The sequence below is a fragment of the Schistocerca cancellata genome, chromosome 9 (assembly GCF_023864275.1).
Source record: "Schistocerca cancellata isolate TAMUIC-IGC-003103 chromosome 9, iqSchCanc2.1, whole genome shotgun sequence".
Taxonomy (NCBI): Eukaryota; Metazoa; Arthropoda; class Insecta; order Orthoptera; family Acrididae; genus Schistocerca; species Schistocerca cancellata.
Genome location: NC_064634.1, coordinates 395,771,173 through 395,787,577, shown reverse-complemented (window position 1 = coordinate 395,787,577; position 16,405 = coordinate 395,771,173). Strand labels below are relative to the sequence as shown.

At 41.1% G+C, this 16,405-nt stretch overlaps 1 protein-coding gene across 1 annotated transcript in view; it reads right to left on the bottom strand.

Moving 5' to 3' along the window:
- The window catches only part of LOC126100822 (protein bric-a-brac 1-like), a 485,405-nt gene extending 469,392 nt beyond the window's left edge, over window positions 1-16,013 (bottom strand). The window contains exon 1 of the mRNA XM_049911458.1: window positions 15,641-16,013. Coding sequence (XP_049767415.1) covers window positions 15,641-15,983 — 343 coding nt within the window. The 5' untranslated portion in view covers window positions 15,984-16,013. The remainder of the gene's footprint in view (window positions 1-15,640) is intronic.
- Between the last annotated feature and the right edge of the window lie 392 nt (window positions 16,014-16,405).

Genomic DNA, 16,405 nt, shown 5'->3' with positions numbered 1-16,405 from the left:
TGGGTAGCTCAGTTGGTAGAGCACTTGCCCGCAAAAGGCAAAGATCCCGAATTCGAGTCTCGGTCCGGCACGCAGTTTTAATCTGCCAGGAAGTTTCAGGACTAGCAGGGGATACTGAAAGTGCACAGAGAAGGGCAGCACGAATGGTCACCGGTTTGTTTGACTGGCGGGAGTGTGTCGCTGAGATGTTGAAAGAACTGAACTGGCAGATTCTTGAAGATGGCCGGAAAATATTCCGAGAAAGTCTGCTACATATCATTTCCATAGGGATCGTGAGAATAAGATCAGATTAATTTCTCTCCACGCACAGAGGCATTTAAGCACTCATTTTGCCACGCTCCATACGTGAATGGAACTGGTAAGAAGCCTAATAACTGGTATAATGGGACGTACCCTCTGCCATGCACTTCACAGTCGTTCGCTGAATATAGATGTAGATGTAGACATCCGTCACGTTGGTACCCCAGGGATCTTCTTTAGCCCGTTGGGATGTCTTCCAGTAACTGCGGTAGCACACCTGTTAGAAGCAGTCGATGGTTGATGTGGGATCCCTCAATAAAACAGCAGACATTTATGCGGTTTTTGAAAAGACCGCACCAGGCGTTGAGAGATCAGGTTCGTTGGATTACCCACTTCTCTCCGATTGGATGGGTTTTCAGCTGACCAATAGTGCATATTGCGAATATTGATACGCCCAAAGGTTTGTAAACAATGTTTCATCCATAAACATAAATGAATCACTTGATGATTTCCTAGGCGCAATTCAGAGAACTACCCATTTCGAAAGTGATTATCACAAAGCTATTGAGAGAACGAAATGTGGAAGGGATGAAATACACTACCCATTTCGAAAGTGATTATCACAAAGCTATTGATAGAACGAAATGTGGAAGGGATGAAATACGAACTATCAGCTTTATAATGGAATAACGATAATGAAAATCTGTGCCGACTGGGACTCAAACCCTGATTTCCTGCTTTACGCGAGAGGTCGCCTTAACCGATTTTGATATCCGTGCACGATCCGCGTCTAGACCTAAACTTCCATATGCCGTCGTTTCTGCGGCACAACCTGTACTCGTACACTCATTATGCAATTCCCGTACAGGACATTTTAACTGAAAGTCGCTGCCTGGTCGCGGCGGATAAATACGATATTGCAGTGCCTGTGTTGTTAAGAGAAACGATGTAGCGTTCCTTCATTGGATGTCCAAAGAAACATTGCATCGTTCTTCTTAACGACACAGGCACTGCAATATCGTACTACTTTAAATGTGTACACACGATGCCTCTTTCCTCGCGCGCAATCGAAGACGCACGGCAACAAAAGCGGATGCACAAAAACTAGTGGAAAGAACGCACGTAGGCATGCATGCGCATTCTCGTGTCCACACGTTGCCTCATTGCGAAACAGAAGACGCAAAAGGCGACTGTGGATAAAAAAAAAAGTGTCTAAATACCTGAAGCACGAGAAATACAAATGGCCGTGGAGTTTTGTCTCTAAATTTCAGGAGTCAAAATATCGAGATTTTAGATTTTCTACTTGGAAAACTACATCGATAAGGCTTGCAACAAAATTTCGTTAGCTGGCAACCGGTGACTTATATAGCAGTTGGAACTATTTATTTCGCATTTCGAAACAAAGCACTACAGTGATTATTCCTGAAACTGAGAAACTTAACGGAGGGTCTTAGTCGTTATTTGAAGGTTAATTGGCTTTCAACACGTCCTTTGTATTTTATTTATAAAAATCAGTTTACACAATTTTAATTTTTTATTATTATATACAGTTGAACATCTCGGACTCCACAAATTTGCGAATGTCACAGACCCCAGAATCCATTAGAAAGGAGGTTGTATTTTCCAATTGTGGAATTTTTGGATCATCAATGTGCTTCATTTCCGTTTCTGGTAGTTTTTTGAAGAGCTACACAAACCCCATCTTTTCTTTTGTTCAGGTGTCACGTTCCTCAAATGATGTGCTTTTAAGTCGCCTTAGCATGACTATTCATCCACAGTTTTTGTAACTACATACTTTTCATAAATTTTGTAGGCTTTTTCTTCTTCTTCTTCTTTGTATTCCTATTTCGAGAATTATCTTATTCCTTACATTCATATGAACGGAGGTTTTCACCTAACACTTGACGTTCATCGGTTTGCTTCACAAAGTTTTATTCCATCAATCTTCATAAGACTTCTCTTTCTATGTAATAATCTACAAATTTCAACGTGCTTTCTTTGGAGTCAACAGACGTTATTGCACAATCACTTTAAAGCATTACCTCAGCATACTACACAACAAGACACACATGAGCCCACTTCCCTACTGTCTGCTAAACGGCGCAAAAGATTCTCACCTAACCCGGCAAGCAATGCACAATTACGCACAGCCTCCATTTCGAGGAAATTACGCGAGGAAAAATGCGGATGCCTAATTGCACTGTTGGAAATGAAAGCGCATTTGCAAAGTTGGAACAGAAAAAAAGGCATCGAGTGGGCGCACGTTCCACTCGCAGGTTCCGGCTGCCCCGTCGTCACGTGGGTTGCGTGTCACTGCTGCTAAAATGTTAGTTTCATTTCTCTCATCAACGGCTCTGTTTTTAGTTGGCGTATTTTTCTTCACGCTTCTGGTATTTGAAATTTTGTATAATGTTTGCTAAGAATGACTGTGAGGTATGGTGCAATCAAGTTACTCTAGCATACAACCGCATTGCTGCTCTAGCATATCAAGTTTTTCAACTGTCATATACATTCCAAAAGAGAAGTAGGTTCAAAAGCCAGTTGTCTGATCGCTACAACAAAGCACTGAATGATGGGCTTCAATTCAGATGTAAACACACGAGCCGTACTTGAGTTACGTGTTTGCTTTCATTTGGCTCTGCAGGACAGACGTTTATGCAATCTCTTCTCCTGTCGGCGGGACAGTGGTGTACAGCACTTTATTATTATTATTATTATTATACTATTTGATCGAGTTCCGCACATGGTATGTCTTTAATGGTCTTTTCGAAGATTACTCCTAATTCCGCAGAGAAAGGTACCGTACATACGAGTGACAGTCAATAATTAAAGAGATGGATTAATGTAAAAAGGAAATAGTTTGTACCATGAGTTTCGTACTTTTATGACTTTAGGATCGCATCACTGAGATTAGCTGAGGACAGCTGCGGATAAATTTTTTTTAATTTATAATCTCGGTATTGTCTTCAACGATGACGTGTCCGCTTGAAGTTTCGACATCAGTTGACAACCTTCAGTGGTCCGTTTTTTGCTTTTTGAAGGTTAAGAACTGATTAAAACCATTTCTCCAATGATTTTACAATATGATAACAGTTGTATGAACCGCATAAATTTTTGTTAAGTGGGTAGAACAGTTCAAAAGCGGGCGAACCTCAGTGACTGACGAGCATGTCCTTGGCGGGCAGTTAAAAGTGTCGACGCCATCGCTTGAAACCAGCATTGTCGACATTATTCGTGAAGTCGACGTGTTACAGTTGAACATAAAACAAAAACAGTTGCAGTAACTACTGCTGCAGTTCATAACGTCATCAGTAACAAGCTCAAGTACAGCAAAACACGTGCAAAGTGGTTCCGAAAGAGTTAACGCAACAACCCAAAGAAACGAGACTCAAAGTGTGTACAGACTTGAAAGAAAGCGATGAAATGGTATGTGACCATTCTCTAAGTAAGATTTTGACGCGTGGTGAAACTTAGGTTCACCATTTTGAACCAGAGCCCAAAAGACAAAGCACATAGTGGAAGCACACCTGCTCTCCTGTCGGTAAGAAATTCAGACCCCAAGCATTAGCGAAACCTTCATACTGATCGTCCAAGATGGCCTCTTTTGTGACTTGTTGGAAGACCAGCGTAAAATAAACAGTGGCCACTATTCAGACAAGATGCCCTCCTTTGTGATATCAGCGTAAAACAAACAGTGCCTACTACTCGCACGTGCTGATGAACATAATAAAACCAGCATCGAGAGAAAAAATATCGCTGATCTCAAAGAAAAGCAGTGATATTGTTAGGCGACAATGCCCGCTCTCACACACGTCCATCTGACCCGTTGGAAAAATGACCATTGGAGAAATGGGTTGGGAGGTATTACATCATCCATACTAATGTCCAGATTCGGCTCCCTCAGTTTTTTATTTGTTTGGACTACTTAAGGAGGCACTATGTAAGAAAAAAGTCCAGCGACAACGAGGAGATCAAAGAATTTGTGGGAAAGTGGCTCAAGCAACAAGACAAAGACTTCTTTGCATCAGGTATAAAAACACTAGTTCATCAATGAGACAGATGTATTAATATTGGTAGGGATTATGTTGAGAAGTAGTGAAAGTCTCTTTTCTAAAAATATTTTTTTCTATATCAGTTTGTGTCTTTAATTATTGAGTATGTCTCGTAGTTCCCTAAAAAAATGGTCGATGTCATAATTCGGTAGCTATAAACGTAGATTTTTTTTTCGTACGTACATATACAAACACAACACGTGTGGGGCTCATCTCTGAGAGTTGCTCGATTCGTCTGGAGCACAGAGAAAAAGGTCCCGGCTCAAATAAGGACAGAGTGATTACGGATGGGCGTATCCTATCCTTGCCAGTATCTTTAAAAATTACTCGGTAAACTACAGTGTGAGATGCTATGGCCGTCTCTCGCTCCAGAGAAGAATTTTGCTCAGTCGGCGCTCTGGGCACAACAAAAATTGCTTCCTCAACCTCCTCCCTCCAAAAAGCTGAGAAAGTAAGAGTACATGTTACCATATCTCACTGAAAATATTTCATGTTATTTATGTTTTATCTTCAATAACATTTGAACATCTGTATATAATTTCTTGTTCACCTCAGTATCTGTCCCATTTATGAGCAGGACCCTCTAGCGTCCATCTTGTGTGATCTGAGAGCCCATTCCCATTGTTGACATGCCGTTCTGTAGTCTGTGAAGCCACTGCTTCTTAACCAGTGCAGTTTATGGCTGCATAATAATGATTACAGCCAACGGCCTTGCCGCAGTGGCTAGCACTTGGTTGGGTGACCATCCGGTCTGCCGAGCGCTGATGACAAGCGGGGTGCACTCAGCCCTTGTGAGGCAAACCGAGGAGCTACTTGATTGAGAAGTGGCGGCTCCGGTCATGTGAACTGACAAAACGGCAGGGAGAACGCTGTGCTGACCACATGCCCCTCCATATCCGCATCCAGTGACACCTATGGGCTGAGGATGACACGGCAGCCGGTCGGTACCACCCTTGGGCCTTCGTGACCTGTTCGGCGAAATTTAGTTTTTGTAATAATAATCACAAAGTTCTAAAGTAATAGCTTGAGATCTTAACTTACACGTACTTTCATGTTGTACAAAAGTCAGGTGAAGATTTCAAAATCCTCCCAATCCTATATAATCTAATTACTCACGCTTATGTTACTGGAATTGGAACACTTGTCAAACACTACATTATGAAGGGAATGTCCATTCAATTGGTCTCAGTTTGCTGTGTTTTCTTTAGAGTTGTTGGCAATGCTGTTTCCGGCTATTTTCCGTCAGTTTTCTCACGCGTACGTTTCAGTAGAACGCATTAGAAGGATTCCTGCAGTGCACATAAGTTTCTAGTATGAAAACGCAAACCTACTGGAAATCTGGCAGAAAAAGAAAGACCAGAGAGCCTTTAGAATGGTGAAAAGATATACCTAAAATGCGATTAACTATATTTTGCTTTTACATAGTCTTTCTACAGCGTCATACCTAATCGAGACAAAAGAAAAGACTTCCTAATACTTTTATCTACATTTGACGTTAACAAATTTCTCTTCTTCAGAAACTCTTTTCTTACCATTTCCACTCTGCATTTTATATCTCCTCTCTACTTCAGCCATCATCAGTTATTTTACTGCCCAAATAGCAATACTGATCTCCTTCTTTTGGTGTCTCGTTTCCTACTCTAATCCCCTCAGCATCGCCTGATTTAATTCGACTCCATTCAATTACCCTTATTTTACTTTTGTTGATGTTCATCTTGTAACTTATTTTGAAGGCATTATCCGTTTCGTTTAACTGATCTTCCAAGTCCTTTGTTGCCTCCGCCAGGAATACAATGTCTTCGCAAATCTCAAAGTTTTAATTGTTTCTCCCTAAACTTTCATTTCTACTCCAATTTTTTCTTTGGTTTCATTTACTGCTTGCTCAATATAAAAATGTGCGATAGCCTACATCCTTGTCTCTCACTCCCTTTTAACCACTGCTTCCGTTTCATGACCCTCAACTCATAACTGCCACCTGGTTTCTGATCGATATTTCAGTATAGTGGTGTAAAATGTCCGGGCATTTAGAAGTTGGGACGAATGTCCAGGATAAATGCCTAGGCCCTAGAGACAAATGCCCAAAATTCATAAATGTCCATACATTTACGCATTTTCCAGATTAATAAGTGGTGTGTATAAAAAAAAATTAAACTGATATTTTGTATTGGAAAAGATGTTTTGCAAACTGCTTCTTCAGTGGTTGTGCAAATAAGTTGAAAACGCTGCTTGAGAGTTATGGGAGGGTTATTAGGAGAAATAAATTGGACTTAAACATAACTTTTTACATAATTAATGAGGTCAATTCTTGGGGTAGCACAGAATAAAAAAAAAGATTACGACACTCAAGTCTGAAGGAATTTTTGAAATAAAATAGCTAGCCTGTAGATATTATTTTTACTTATACTGTACAACTGCAAGAAAAAAAAAAAAAATAAAAAAAAATAAAAAATTTAAAAAATTAAAAAGTTGTTGACAGTCACTGTATCTAACTCAAGCACGCTTTTCAAACTCTGAAGGCGCTTGAAACACTCTTTGATATGCTTTTCCATTTTGTTGGAATGTGACTGTTTGTATCCCTTAAAACAATATTTACAAGATATTCCTTTCCCTTTTAAATTGAAAAATCTCCAAACAGGGCCTTCTTTCTTAACCATCTTGCAACTGCTCAATAGCCTGTTATCTATAACGTCGTAAATAACACACACACAAGGTTATATTGCTTCTCACTCACCTACATAGACTTGAATAACTGTCAGACGATCAGACTAGTGTTGCCCAATTCCAGTTAACTAAATAACCCACAGAATTGCATGAACTACCTGAAATTACCCACTCAAAATTTCATCTACTACCTATCTGTAAAAAAAGCAATAACACAATATTTTCTCAGAATACCTGGAATTAAAGTGAAAAAAGTTCATCCATAACGATTTTTAGTTAGGTATGTGTCACGTACTGTACCGATTCAACAATTCCAAGACTCGCGGATTCTCTGGGAATCGACTAGAATCGAAATCGAACGATATCAGCGTCATTCTTTGATATTAAATCTTTTTTTTTGTGACAGTGTTTTCAGTTTATCTCCACGGCCATGCAGGCAGACGAAAGTAGATAAAGAAAGGAGAGACCAGCAAACAATTGTCTGTCTCAAATATCGGTGCATATGACAATAAATTTTTTTTGTTTTTTCACTGAAAATTGTTTAGCATTTAAGAATACATTTATTATCAAGAAACACATTCCAACTGTTTAATACATTCAGTAATAATTCGGTTATCCATAATAATTCTTCAATAATATTCAAAGATCTGACATGGATTATAAAGTTTCTTACATTACAAAAGTGACGACCTAAGGGCAATGTTTTTTATACTGGCTTGTCACTACACAGCTGTTCAACACGGTGTGTGTGTGTGTGTGTGTGTGTGTGTGTGTGTGTGTGTGTGTGTGTGTGTGTGCGCGCGCACTTGCACTACGGAAAAAATATTTCTTTCCTTCCGTTCTTAGTAATAAAGGAAAGTGTAAACTTTACTAACTTTTAATATCAGGAATATCGCCCTTTTCCCTTCTTTTAATTGGTATATTATACATTGTAACAGTAGAAACTTTAAAAAGTACTTTTCTTATAAATGTTCAGATTTTGGGCATTTAAAACTGCTCTGGGCAAATTCCCGGGCAAATACCCATCTACAATTGTCCTGTCCACTGGGCATTTGCCGGCCCACATCACTATTTCTGTGCAGAATTCGTATTATTATTTTGCAACCGTGACTTATTTAACTCACAGTTTGGTAACATTCGCATGTGTCGGGATTGGAATTATTACATTCTTTTTGAAGTCTGTCTCATACATCTTGCACAACATGTGGAATAGTTTTTTCATGGATCTCAAGGATATCATTAGTTCTCATAGAATGTCGTGTACTTCAGGTGCCTTGCTTCGAGGTCACCGAGAAATGTGGCGCAGTCGTATTCGGGAGGACAGTTCTTCAAACCTGCATCCGGCCATCCTGTTGTAGATTTTCCGTGATTCCCGTAAATCGCTTCAGGCAAATGCCGGGATGGTTCCTTTGAAAGGTTACGACCTATTTCCTCCCCCATCCTTCCCTAATTCTGGAACCGCGCGACCGCTACGGTCTTTCAGTGCTCTGTCAAATTCTTGTTGCAGTATCATATTTTCCATCTCATCTTCATTTACATCCTCTTAACTTTCTATAATGTTGCCTTCAAGTTCCTTTCCATTGTATAGCCGCTCTCCTATCTTTCAGCTCTCCCTTCTTCCCTTAGTATTGGTTTTCCATCCGAGGTCTTGATATTGATACAGCTCCTTCTCCTTTCTCCAAAAGCCACTTTAATTTTCCTATAGGCGGTATTTATCTTTACTCCAGTGATAGATGCTGCTATACTCTTACATATGCCTTCTAGCCATTTTGGACTTACAGCCAATATCATTTTTAAACGTTTGTACTTCCTATCGCTTGCTCCATTTGTTACATTTTTTGTATTTTCTTCTGTCATCAATTAAATTCAGTATCTCCTGTGATATCCAAGAACATCTACTACGCCTTATCTTTATTCTCTGCTGCCCTCACTATTTCATTTCTCAAAGTAACACATTCGTCTTCCACTGCATTCCTTCTCTCTGTTTCAATCAATCGTTGCTAATGCTCGCTTTGGAACTCTTGACGACCTCTGGTTCTTTCAGCTTATCCAGGTTCCATCTCCTTTTAGTTTCCCACCATTTTGCAAATTCTTCAGTTTTAATCTACAGTTAATAACCAATAAATTATGGTCCGAGTCACTTCCACCACATGAAATGCGTTACAGTGTAAAATCTGGTTCAAAATCTCTCTTCTCCCATTATACAATCAATCGGAAACATTCCCGTATCTCCAGGTCTCTTCCACATATACAACCTTCTTTCATGATTCTTAGACAAAGTGTCAGCGATGATTAAATTATATTCTGTGCAGAACACTATCAGGCAGATTCCTCTTTCATTCCTTCCCTGCAGTCCATATTCACCCACTATTTTTCTTTCTCTTCCTTTTCCTACTAGCGAATTCCAGTCCCCCATCACAATTATACGCTGACGGAAAAAAATCGCAAGACTAAAAAAATTAATGAAGAGTTATGAAACTTCGGAAATACATTTGTCTAGGTAACATATTTAAGTGATTAACATTGCAAGATCACATGTTAATGTAACCGTCGGATAAGCCACTGCAAATTATGTGACATGCCGGTACGAGGTGTGTTTTTTTAAGTAAGTACCGTTTTGAAATCTAAAAAAAGACGTGCTAAGATATCACAATAATTTTATTTTTACATGAAAGCCTGTACCTTAATCTACTTTTCTACATAATTTCCGTCAATATTGAGGCACTTGTAATAGCGTTGTACCAGTTTTTGAATACCCTCCTCATAGAAGTCTGCCGCCTGACTCGTTAACCACTGCATCACCACTGTTTTGACTTTGTCATCGTCTTGAAGACGCCGACCGCCCAGATATTTCTTCAGGTGCAGGATCAGATGGTAGTCACTGGGCGCAAGATCGGGGCTGTACGGAGGATGATCTAGAGTTTCCCATCGAAAAGATGTGATGAGTCTGTGGTCTGATTCGCCACATGCGGACGGGCATTGTCTTGCAGCAAAACGGTGCCCTTGCTCAACTTCCATGGACTGTTGCTTTGATTCTGGTGTGACGTAGGCCACCCATGTTTCATCGCCCGTAGCAAAAAAATGGTTCAAATGGCTCTAAGCACTATGTGACTTAACATCTGAGGTTATCAGTCCCCTAGACTTAAGAACTACTTAAACCTAACTAACCGAAGGACATCGGACACACCCATGCCCGAGGCAGGATTCGAACCTGCGACCGTAGCAGCAGCGCGGTTCCGGACTGGAGTGCCTAGAACCGCTCGGCCATACCGGCCGGCGTCCGTAACAATTTGGCTTCAGAAATCATCACCGTCGTTGTGGTACCGCTCAAGGAAAGTCAATCCACTGTCTAAACGTTTGGTTTTTGCACATCCGTCAACATTTTCGGTACCCAATGTGCGCTCAATTTTCGGTAATTCAAGTGCTCGGTCACAATGCCATACAAAACACTACGAGAAAAATTAGGAAAGTCATCCCGCGAGGAGGAAATCGTAAAGCGTCTGTTTTCTCTCGCCTTATTGTCCACTTCCTGCACCAAACTTTCATTAACGACCGAAGGACGCCCACTCCGTTGTTCATCATGCACATTTGTGCGGCCATCTTTAAATGTTCTTACCCACTTTCTTACCATTCCATCACTCATAATGTTTTCTCCGTAAACTGCACATATCTCACGATGAATATCGATCGCTTTTAGGCCTTTAGCACTAAGAAATCTTATAACAGCCCGTACTTCACAGTCGGCGGGACTCACGATTATCGGAGGCATCTTAAACATTCAGTACACAACGTAAACAAGGAAGAATCAGACTGTAATGGCATCAGTGCGTAGATTAAGGTGCAGGCTTTCATGTAAAAACAAAATTATTAAGATATCTTAGCACGTCTTTTTTTAAATTTCAAAACAGTACTTACTTAAAAAACACGCCTCGTACATTAATAACCGGTGTAACCGCTAGAATGTTGAATACAACCATGTAAACGCATGCATTGTGTTGTACAAGCGCCGAATGTCAGTTTGTGGGATGGAGTTCCATGGCTGTTGCACTTCGTCGGTCAGTAAAGCAACGGTTAATGCTGGTTGTGGATGAAGCTAGAGTTGTCGTCCGATGATGTCCCATACGTGCTCGATTTGAGACGGATGTGGTGATCTACCAGCCCAAGACGACATATCGACATTTTGTACAGCATGCTGGATTACAACAGCGGTATGTGGACGAGCGTTATGCTCTTGAAAAACACCTCCTGGAACGCTATTCATGAATGGCAGCACAAAAGGTCGAATCACCACACTGACATACAATTTTGCAGTCACGGGGCGTGGGATAACAACGAGAGTGTTCCTGCTGCTCTACGAAACCGCAACCCAGACCATAACTCCAGGTGTAGGTCCAACGTGTCTAGCTTGCTGACAGGTTGGTTGCAGGTCCTCAACTGTCCCCTTTCTATCCAACACTCGGTTATCACTGGCACTGTGGCAGGACCAGCACAACAGACCGCCACCTTGACCTCCAATGAGCTCTCGCTTGACACCACTGAAGTCGCAAATGACCGTTGTTTGCGGTCAGTGGAACGCACGCTACGGGGCATCTGGATTGCAACTGCCTCTGATGTAACCGATTTGTAACAGTTAGTTGTGTCATTGCGGCGCAAACTGATTCTCTAATGGCTGCTGCAGAAGCAGTATGATGAGTCACAGTCATACGCCGAAGATGGTCTTTCCTATCCCACGTGGCCGTCTAGAGCCCGTTCTTCTTGCGAATGGGCAGTCTCGTGACCAACGGCGCCAGCAAACGCGTACAGTGGGTACATTCCTGCCAAGCCTATCTGCAACATCGCAGAAGAAATATCCACCTCCTCATAGCCCTATTACACGACCATGTCAAACTCAGTGATGTGTTGATAATGACGTCTTTGTCGCCTTAATGGCCTTCTTGACTAACATCAACTCACGATGCCCAATCTCAAAGATAACTAACGCTCTTATGCGGCTGGCGCAAAATTTGAATAGACCTTATCTTTCAGATGTAGCAACACGCCTACCAACTTCCGTTGGGTCGCACAATTCCTTCTTGGTGCTGTGATTTTTTTGCACCAAAAGTATATTTCCTCTCCCTTAACTATCTGAATAATTTCTTTTATCTCATCATACAGTCTATTAATTTATTCATCATCTGTGGAGTTAAGTAGCATATAAACCTGCACTATTGTGGTGGGCGTTGGCTTCGTGTCTATCTTGGCTATGATAATGCTTTCAGTATCTGTTCGTAGTAGCTTACCCGCATTCCTAGTTTCTTATTCTCTTTCAGACCTACTCCTGCATCACCTCCATTGGATTTTGTATTTATAACCCTTTAGTCCACTACCCAGAAGTCCTATTCATCCTGCTACCGAAGTTCACTAATCCTCACTGTCCAATCTATTTATTTCCCTTTTAAAATTTTCTAACCTACCTCACCGAGGAAGAAATATGACATTCCACACTCGGAAACGTAGATTGGTTTTGTTATTCCTCATGACGACATCTTTTTGTGTAGTATTGCCCAGAGACCCGACTGAGGGGCTATTTTACCTAAGAGAAAAGTAACGACTGTCACTTTCCCTTGTGTTCAGCCCTTCGCAGTACCAGCACGGAGAGGCCACGTTTGCTGATGTTACAAGGCAAGATCAGTCGATCATCTGCAACTAATGAAAAGGCTGTTGCCCTCTTCAGGAATCACACGTCTAGCTGGCCTCTCAACAGATACGTCACCGCTCTAAAACTTCCTGGCAGATTAAAACTTGTGCCGGAACGATACTCGAACTTGCGACTTTGCCTTTCTCGGGCGAGTAAAGTTGTGGTGACGGATCGCGAGTCGTGCTTGGTTAGCTTAGTTGGTAGAGCACTTGCCCGCCAAAGGCAAAGGTCCTAAGTTTTTGTGTCTCTGGCACACAGTGTTAATCTGGCAGGAAGTTCCATGTCTGCGCACACTCCGCTGCAGAGTGAATATTCTGGAAATCCCTCCGTTGTGGTTGCACCTTCGGTGCGGCTCTCAGTACCTTAGAAGCACGTAAGTCATTCCATCACAACAGTAAGGTCCACAGTTAATATGGGGGAGGGGAGCGGAGGGCGGGGGTGAGTGAGGGCTGGTGAGCGAGTGGCTGGTCACTGTAAAAGGAGTTAAATCCAGCTTGACTGTAGGGTAGCGTCGATACCACCACTGGATTAGAGACGCCATTATTTTCCATGAACTGCGTGTCAAAGACATTGCACATACGAAAGTAAACGTAATTTCAAAAAGAGTGGAAAGTTCAGGTTTGCGCGGCTTCCGAGTTGGGACACCGGGCGCATCCTCCTCTCCTCTTCCTCTCCCCCCCCCCCCCCCCCCAAAAAAAAACCGTGAAACTACCTTCCTGCAGTTTTTCTACATAGATTTAGCAAGTCTGATGATTTCATGTGTAGGTTTAATAAAATACGTATTATTAAAAATTTTACCTTAATGGACATTAGCGAAAAATATTGCACACGAAAAAATCCATATCTTATTATGTGAGCTATTGTGCATTGGTTGTAGTATGATGTATGATAAAGACAGGTTTTGTTTGCTGAACTTAATTATTAACAATGCATGAGTTAATAATTAGAAATAATTAGGACTTGATAGAATATCCTTTTCCCTTTGCATTTACCTGCTTTGAGAGAAGAAAACTCATTATCTCATTTACGACACGTTTAGCATCTGTGTCGTATTCTGTCAACAAGACAGCTACATTTCATACTCTTCTTTCAACCATATTCGATCTTAAGCAGTATTTTATGAATTTAATTTGTGTTCACAAAATGTGGCTGTTACTGGCATAATTCTAAATGTCTACAGGGGTATCTCGATATTTCGATACGCATCTTTTAACCCTAACTATGAAAAAAATTTCAAAATATTTTAATAGCAAGCCACATCAACGCTCTTAATCAGTTCTTTCATCCGGAACTTGAAAGCATCTACTCCATTAATTATTTCCACTAGGTTAGCATTTCTGCTATATTTGGCTCCAATATCAACTGCATAGTTTTCACGATAAAGTATGTCCGCCTCGGTAGCTGAGTGGTCAGCGTGACGGAATGTAATGACAAGGGGCCCGGATTCGATTCCCGGGTGGGTCGGAAATTTTCTCCGCTCAGGAACTGGGTGTTGTGTTGTCTTAATTATCATCTCCTCCCCATCAACACCCAAGTCGCCGAAGAGACTTCCGCCAGGCGACTGGTCTACCCGACGGGAGGCTCTAGCCACACGACATTTCATTTCACGGTGAGATATAAGCCATTTCCAGACCGGAAATTAAAGCCAGATGAGATGGTGTCACGTATATCACATAGGTTTTCCATTTCCCTCATTATTCTATCAAATATTTCGACTCTCTAGCTCTAATCGAAATCCTTCGGTCAAATAGCATATTTGTTTCAGCACCTGCTCGCCAACCTTTAAGATCCTTCAATACCGTGGCGAAATAGCAGCAAGAACTTTGTTGTTGAACATCAGCCTGCTGTGAAGTCCGGCAGCTGTGTCAAACGAAAGTACCGTTGCCAAATATACCACGGTAGCGATGGACGTTTGTTGGGTAATAGTTTTTTCTTTATAATGCTGCTTGGCCAGGATGATACTGCAGAAACGACAGTGACAACAGCGTGTGTTGGTGCAGTCTCCAAAGGAAAGGCTCCTTTTCGTAGGCAGAATATAGCAACATCAGGGATAGGAGACTATACATACCTCTCTCGGTTAATTCTTAAAGATCGTCTTTAATTCATATTTATTCCGTCAGTTTTTGCGTCTTGTCTGTGCCTCTGACAGTGGCGGGAGCCTATGTATATTCATGTCGCCGACTCGCTGCCCCCTCTGATTCCCCCTGCCAATGCTACAAAATGTAGCTGTTTGCGCCAAGTCCATTCATGCAGTGGTGAGATGTGACAAATAACGCTATTTAGACGGCTACAGAAAGAGATCTTTCTTTGTTATTGTTGTAAACTTTACACGGTGTTGTCACGTCGCATCCAATGCTAAAGATTGTATGACTAAACAAAATACCATCCAGTAATCGCTAGTAAGTGAGGGAGCGCAACAGAAAGATTAGTAAGTAAAATCCAGCCCAGCATTTGTTTCCAAGTTGTAACATTTTTTTCTGCCTCTGCTACTTAAAATGCAAAAAAAAGGACAGTGCAAGTTTATGACTTAGATAACACAGCAGCATCACCTCCGTAATTTATTAATACTTAAAATACATAGCTTTGTTATAAAGATTCATTAGCGGGTTGCCTAAACCGTTAGTGTAGCATATCTTTCCTGTATAAGGAAATGGTTTCTAACTTTCTATGATAGTCGTTTGTCAGCTGACGCAGCTAGAGGATCGACGTGCTACTAAACAGTTAGGATATGAGGTACAATAAATTTGAAAATTTGTAGAAAAACATCGAATCTCATTAACAAACAGCGATAGCAACGTAGCACTGCATATATACATACGGTGTATACATTATAACTGAAGCAGTTAAATATGATCGGAAGAATGCGTTCATTAGCAAGATGAATAAAGAAAACAAAAATTCCTGCGTACTACTGCCAGTTACAGACAACAATCTCAAGTGCACGCAAACGTCGACGCCGTTTTCAAGAGTGGTTAACAATAAATAACATTATAAAACATAAATCACTTACCTAAAGTGGCACTTTCGATGTGGCTTATCAGTCCTCTTTGCGCTCGCTCCACTAAAATATCGAGTCTTTCAAAAATAGGTTCCACGCTTTTTGAGAGATGGTGTCGGCTGTTTGTCTTTTTTGTCATTACGTATTCGTGCTTCATATGTTTCCATCGTATACGGACCTGTTCTTTGGTTCGGTGTATACCAAACCGAGTGCTCAGTTCTGAACTAAGTCGTCTAAATGTATCACGATTGCAGCGATGGAAAAATAACGAAGGTATCATGTCGAATTCTTCGATGAGGGAAAGCAGAGTCTCAGTTTCTTCCGTCGACCACTTGCAACGCGATTGCCTATCCATGATTTCGGCAAATGTTATTGTATCGGCACTCATATACCACTCCCCTAAATCAGAGATTCTACATATAAAAAGTAGCGTGAAATGAACTTGTCAGCCAGACACAGGATTGGTTAAATTGCTGACGGAATTCGATTTTTTAATTTTTTTAGAATTTGCTGTTTATTTAATATACATATAGTGGTTTGCAGTGTGTTGCTGTTTGATGTGCCGTATGAGTATAATCGGTGTTTCGTCACGAAATAGTGAAAATGTCATATTGACACCGTAAGCTCTAAGTATTAATGTACTTTTCGTTGCATAAGTAGGCATCGTTGTTGAATCACATACTTCACTGTCTTGAAAGGCATACATCTAGTATCACTCCACATCTTTAAAGTGCGAACAACATCTAGGCATTACGTCTGTAGTGGCTCAAGCCTTCG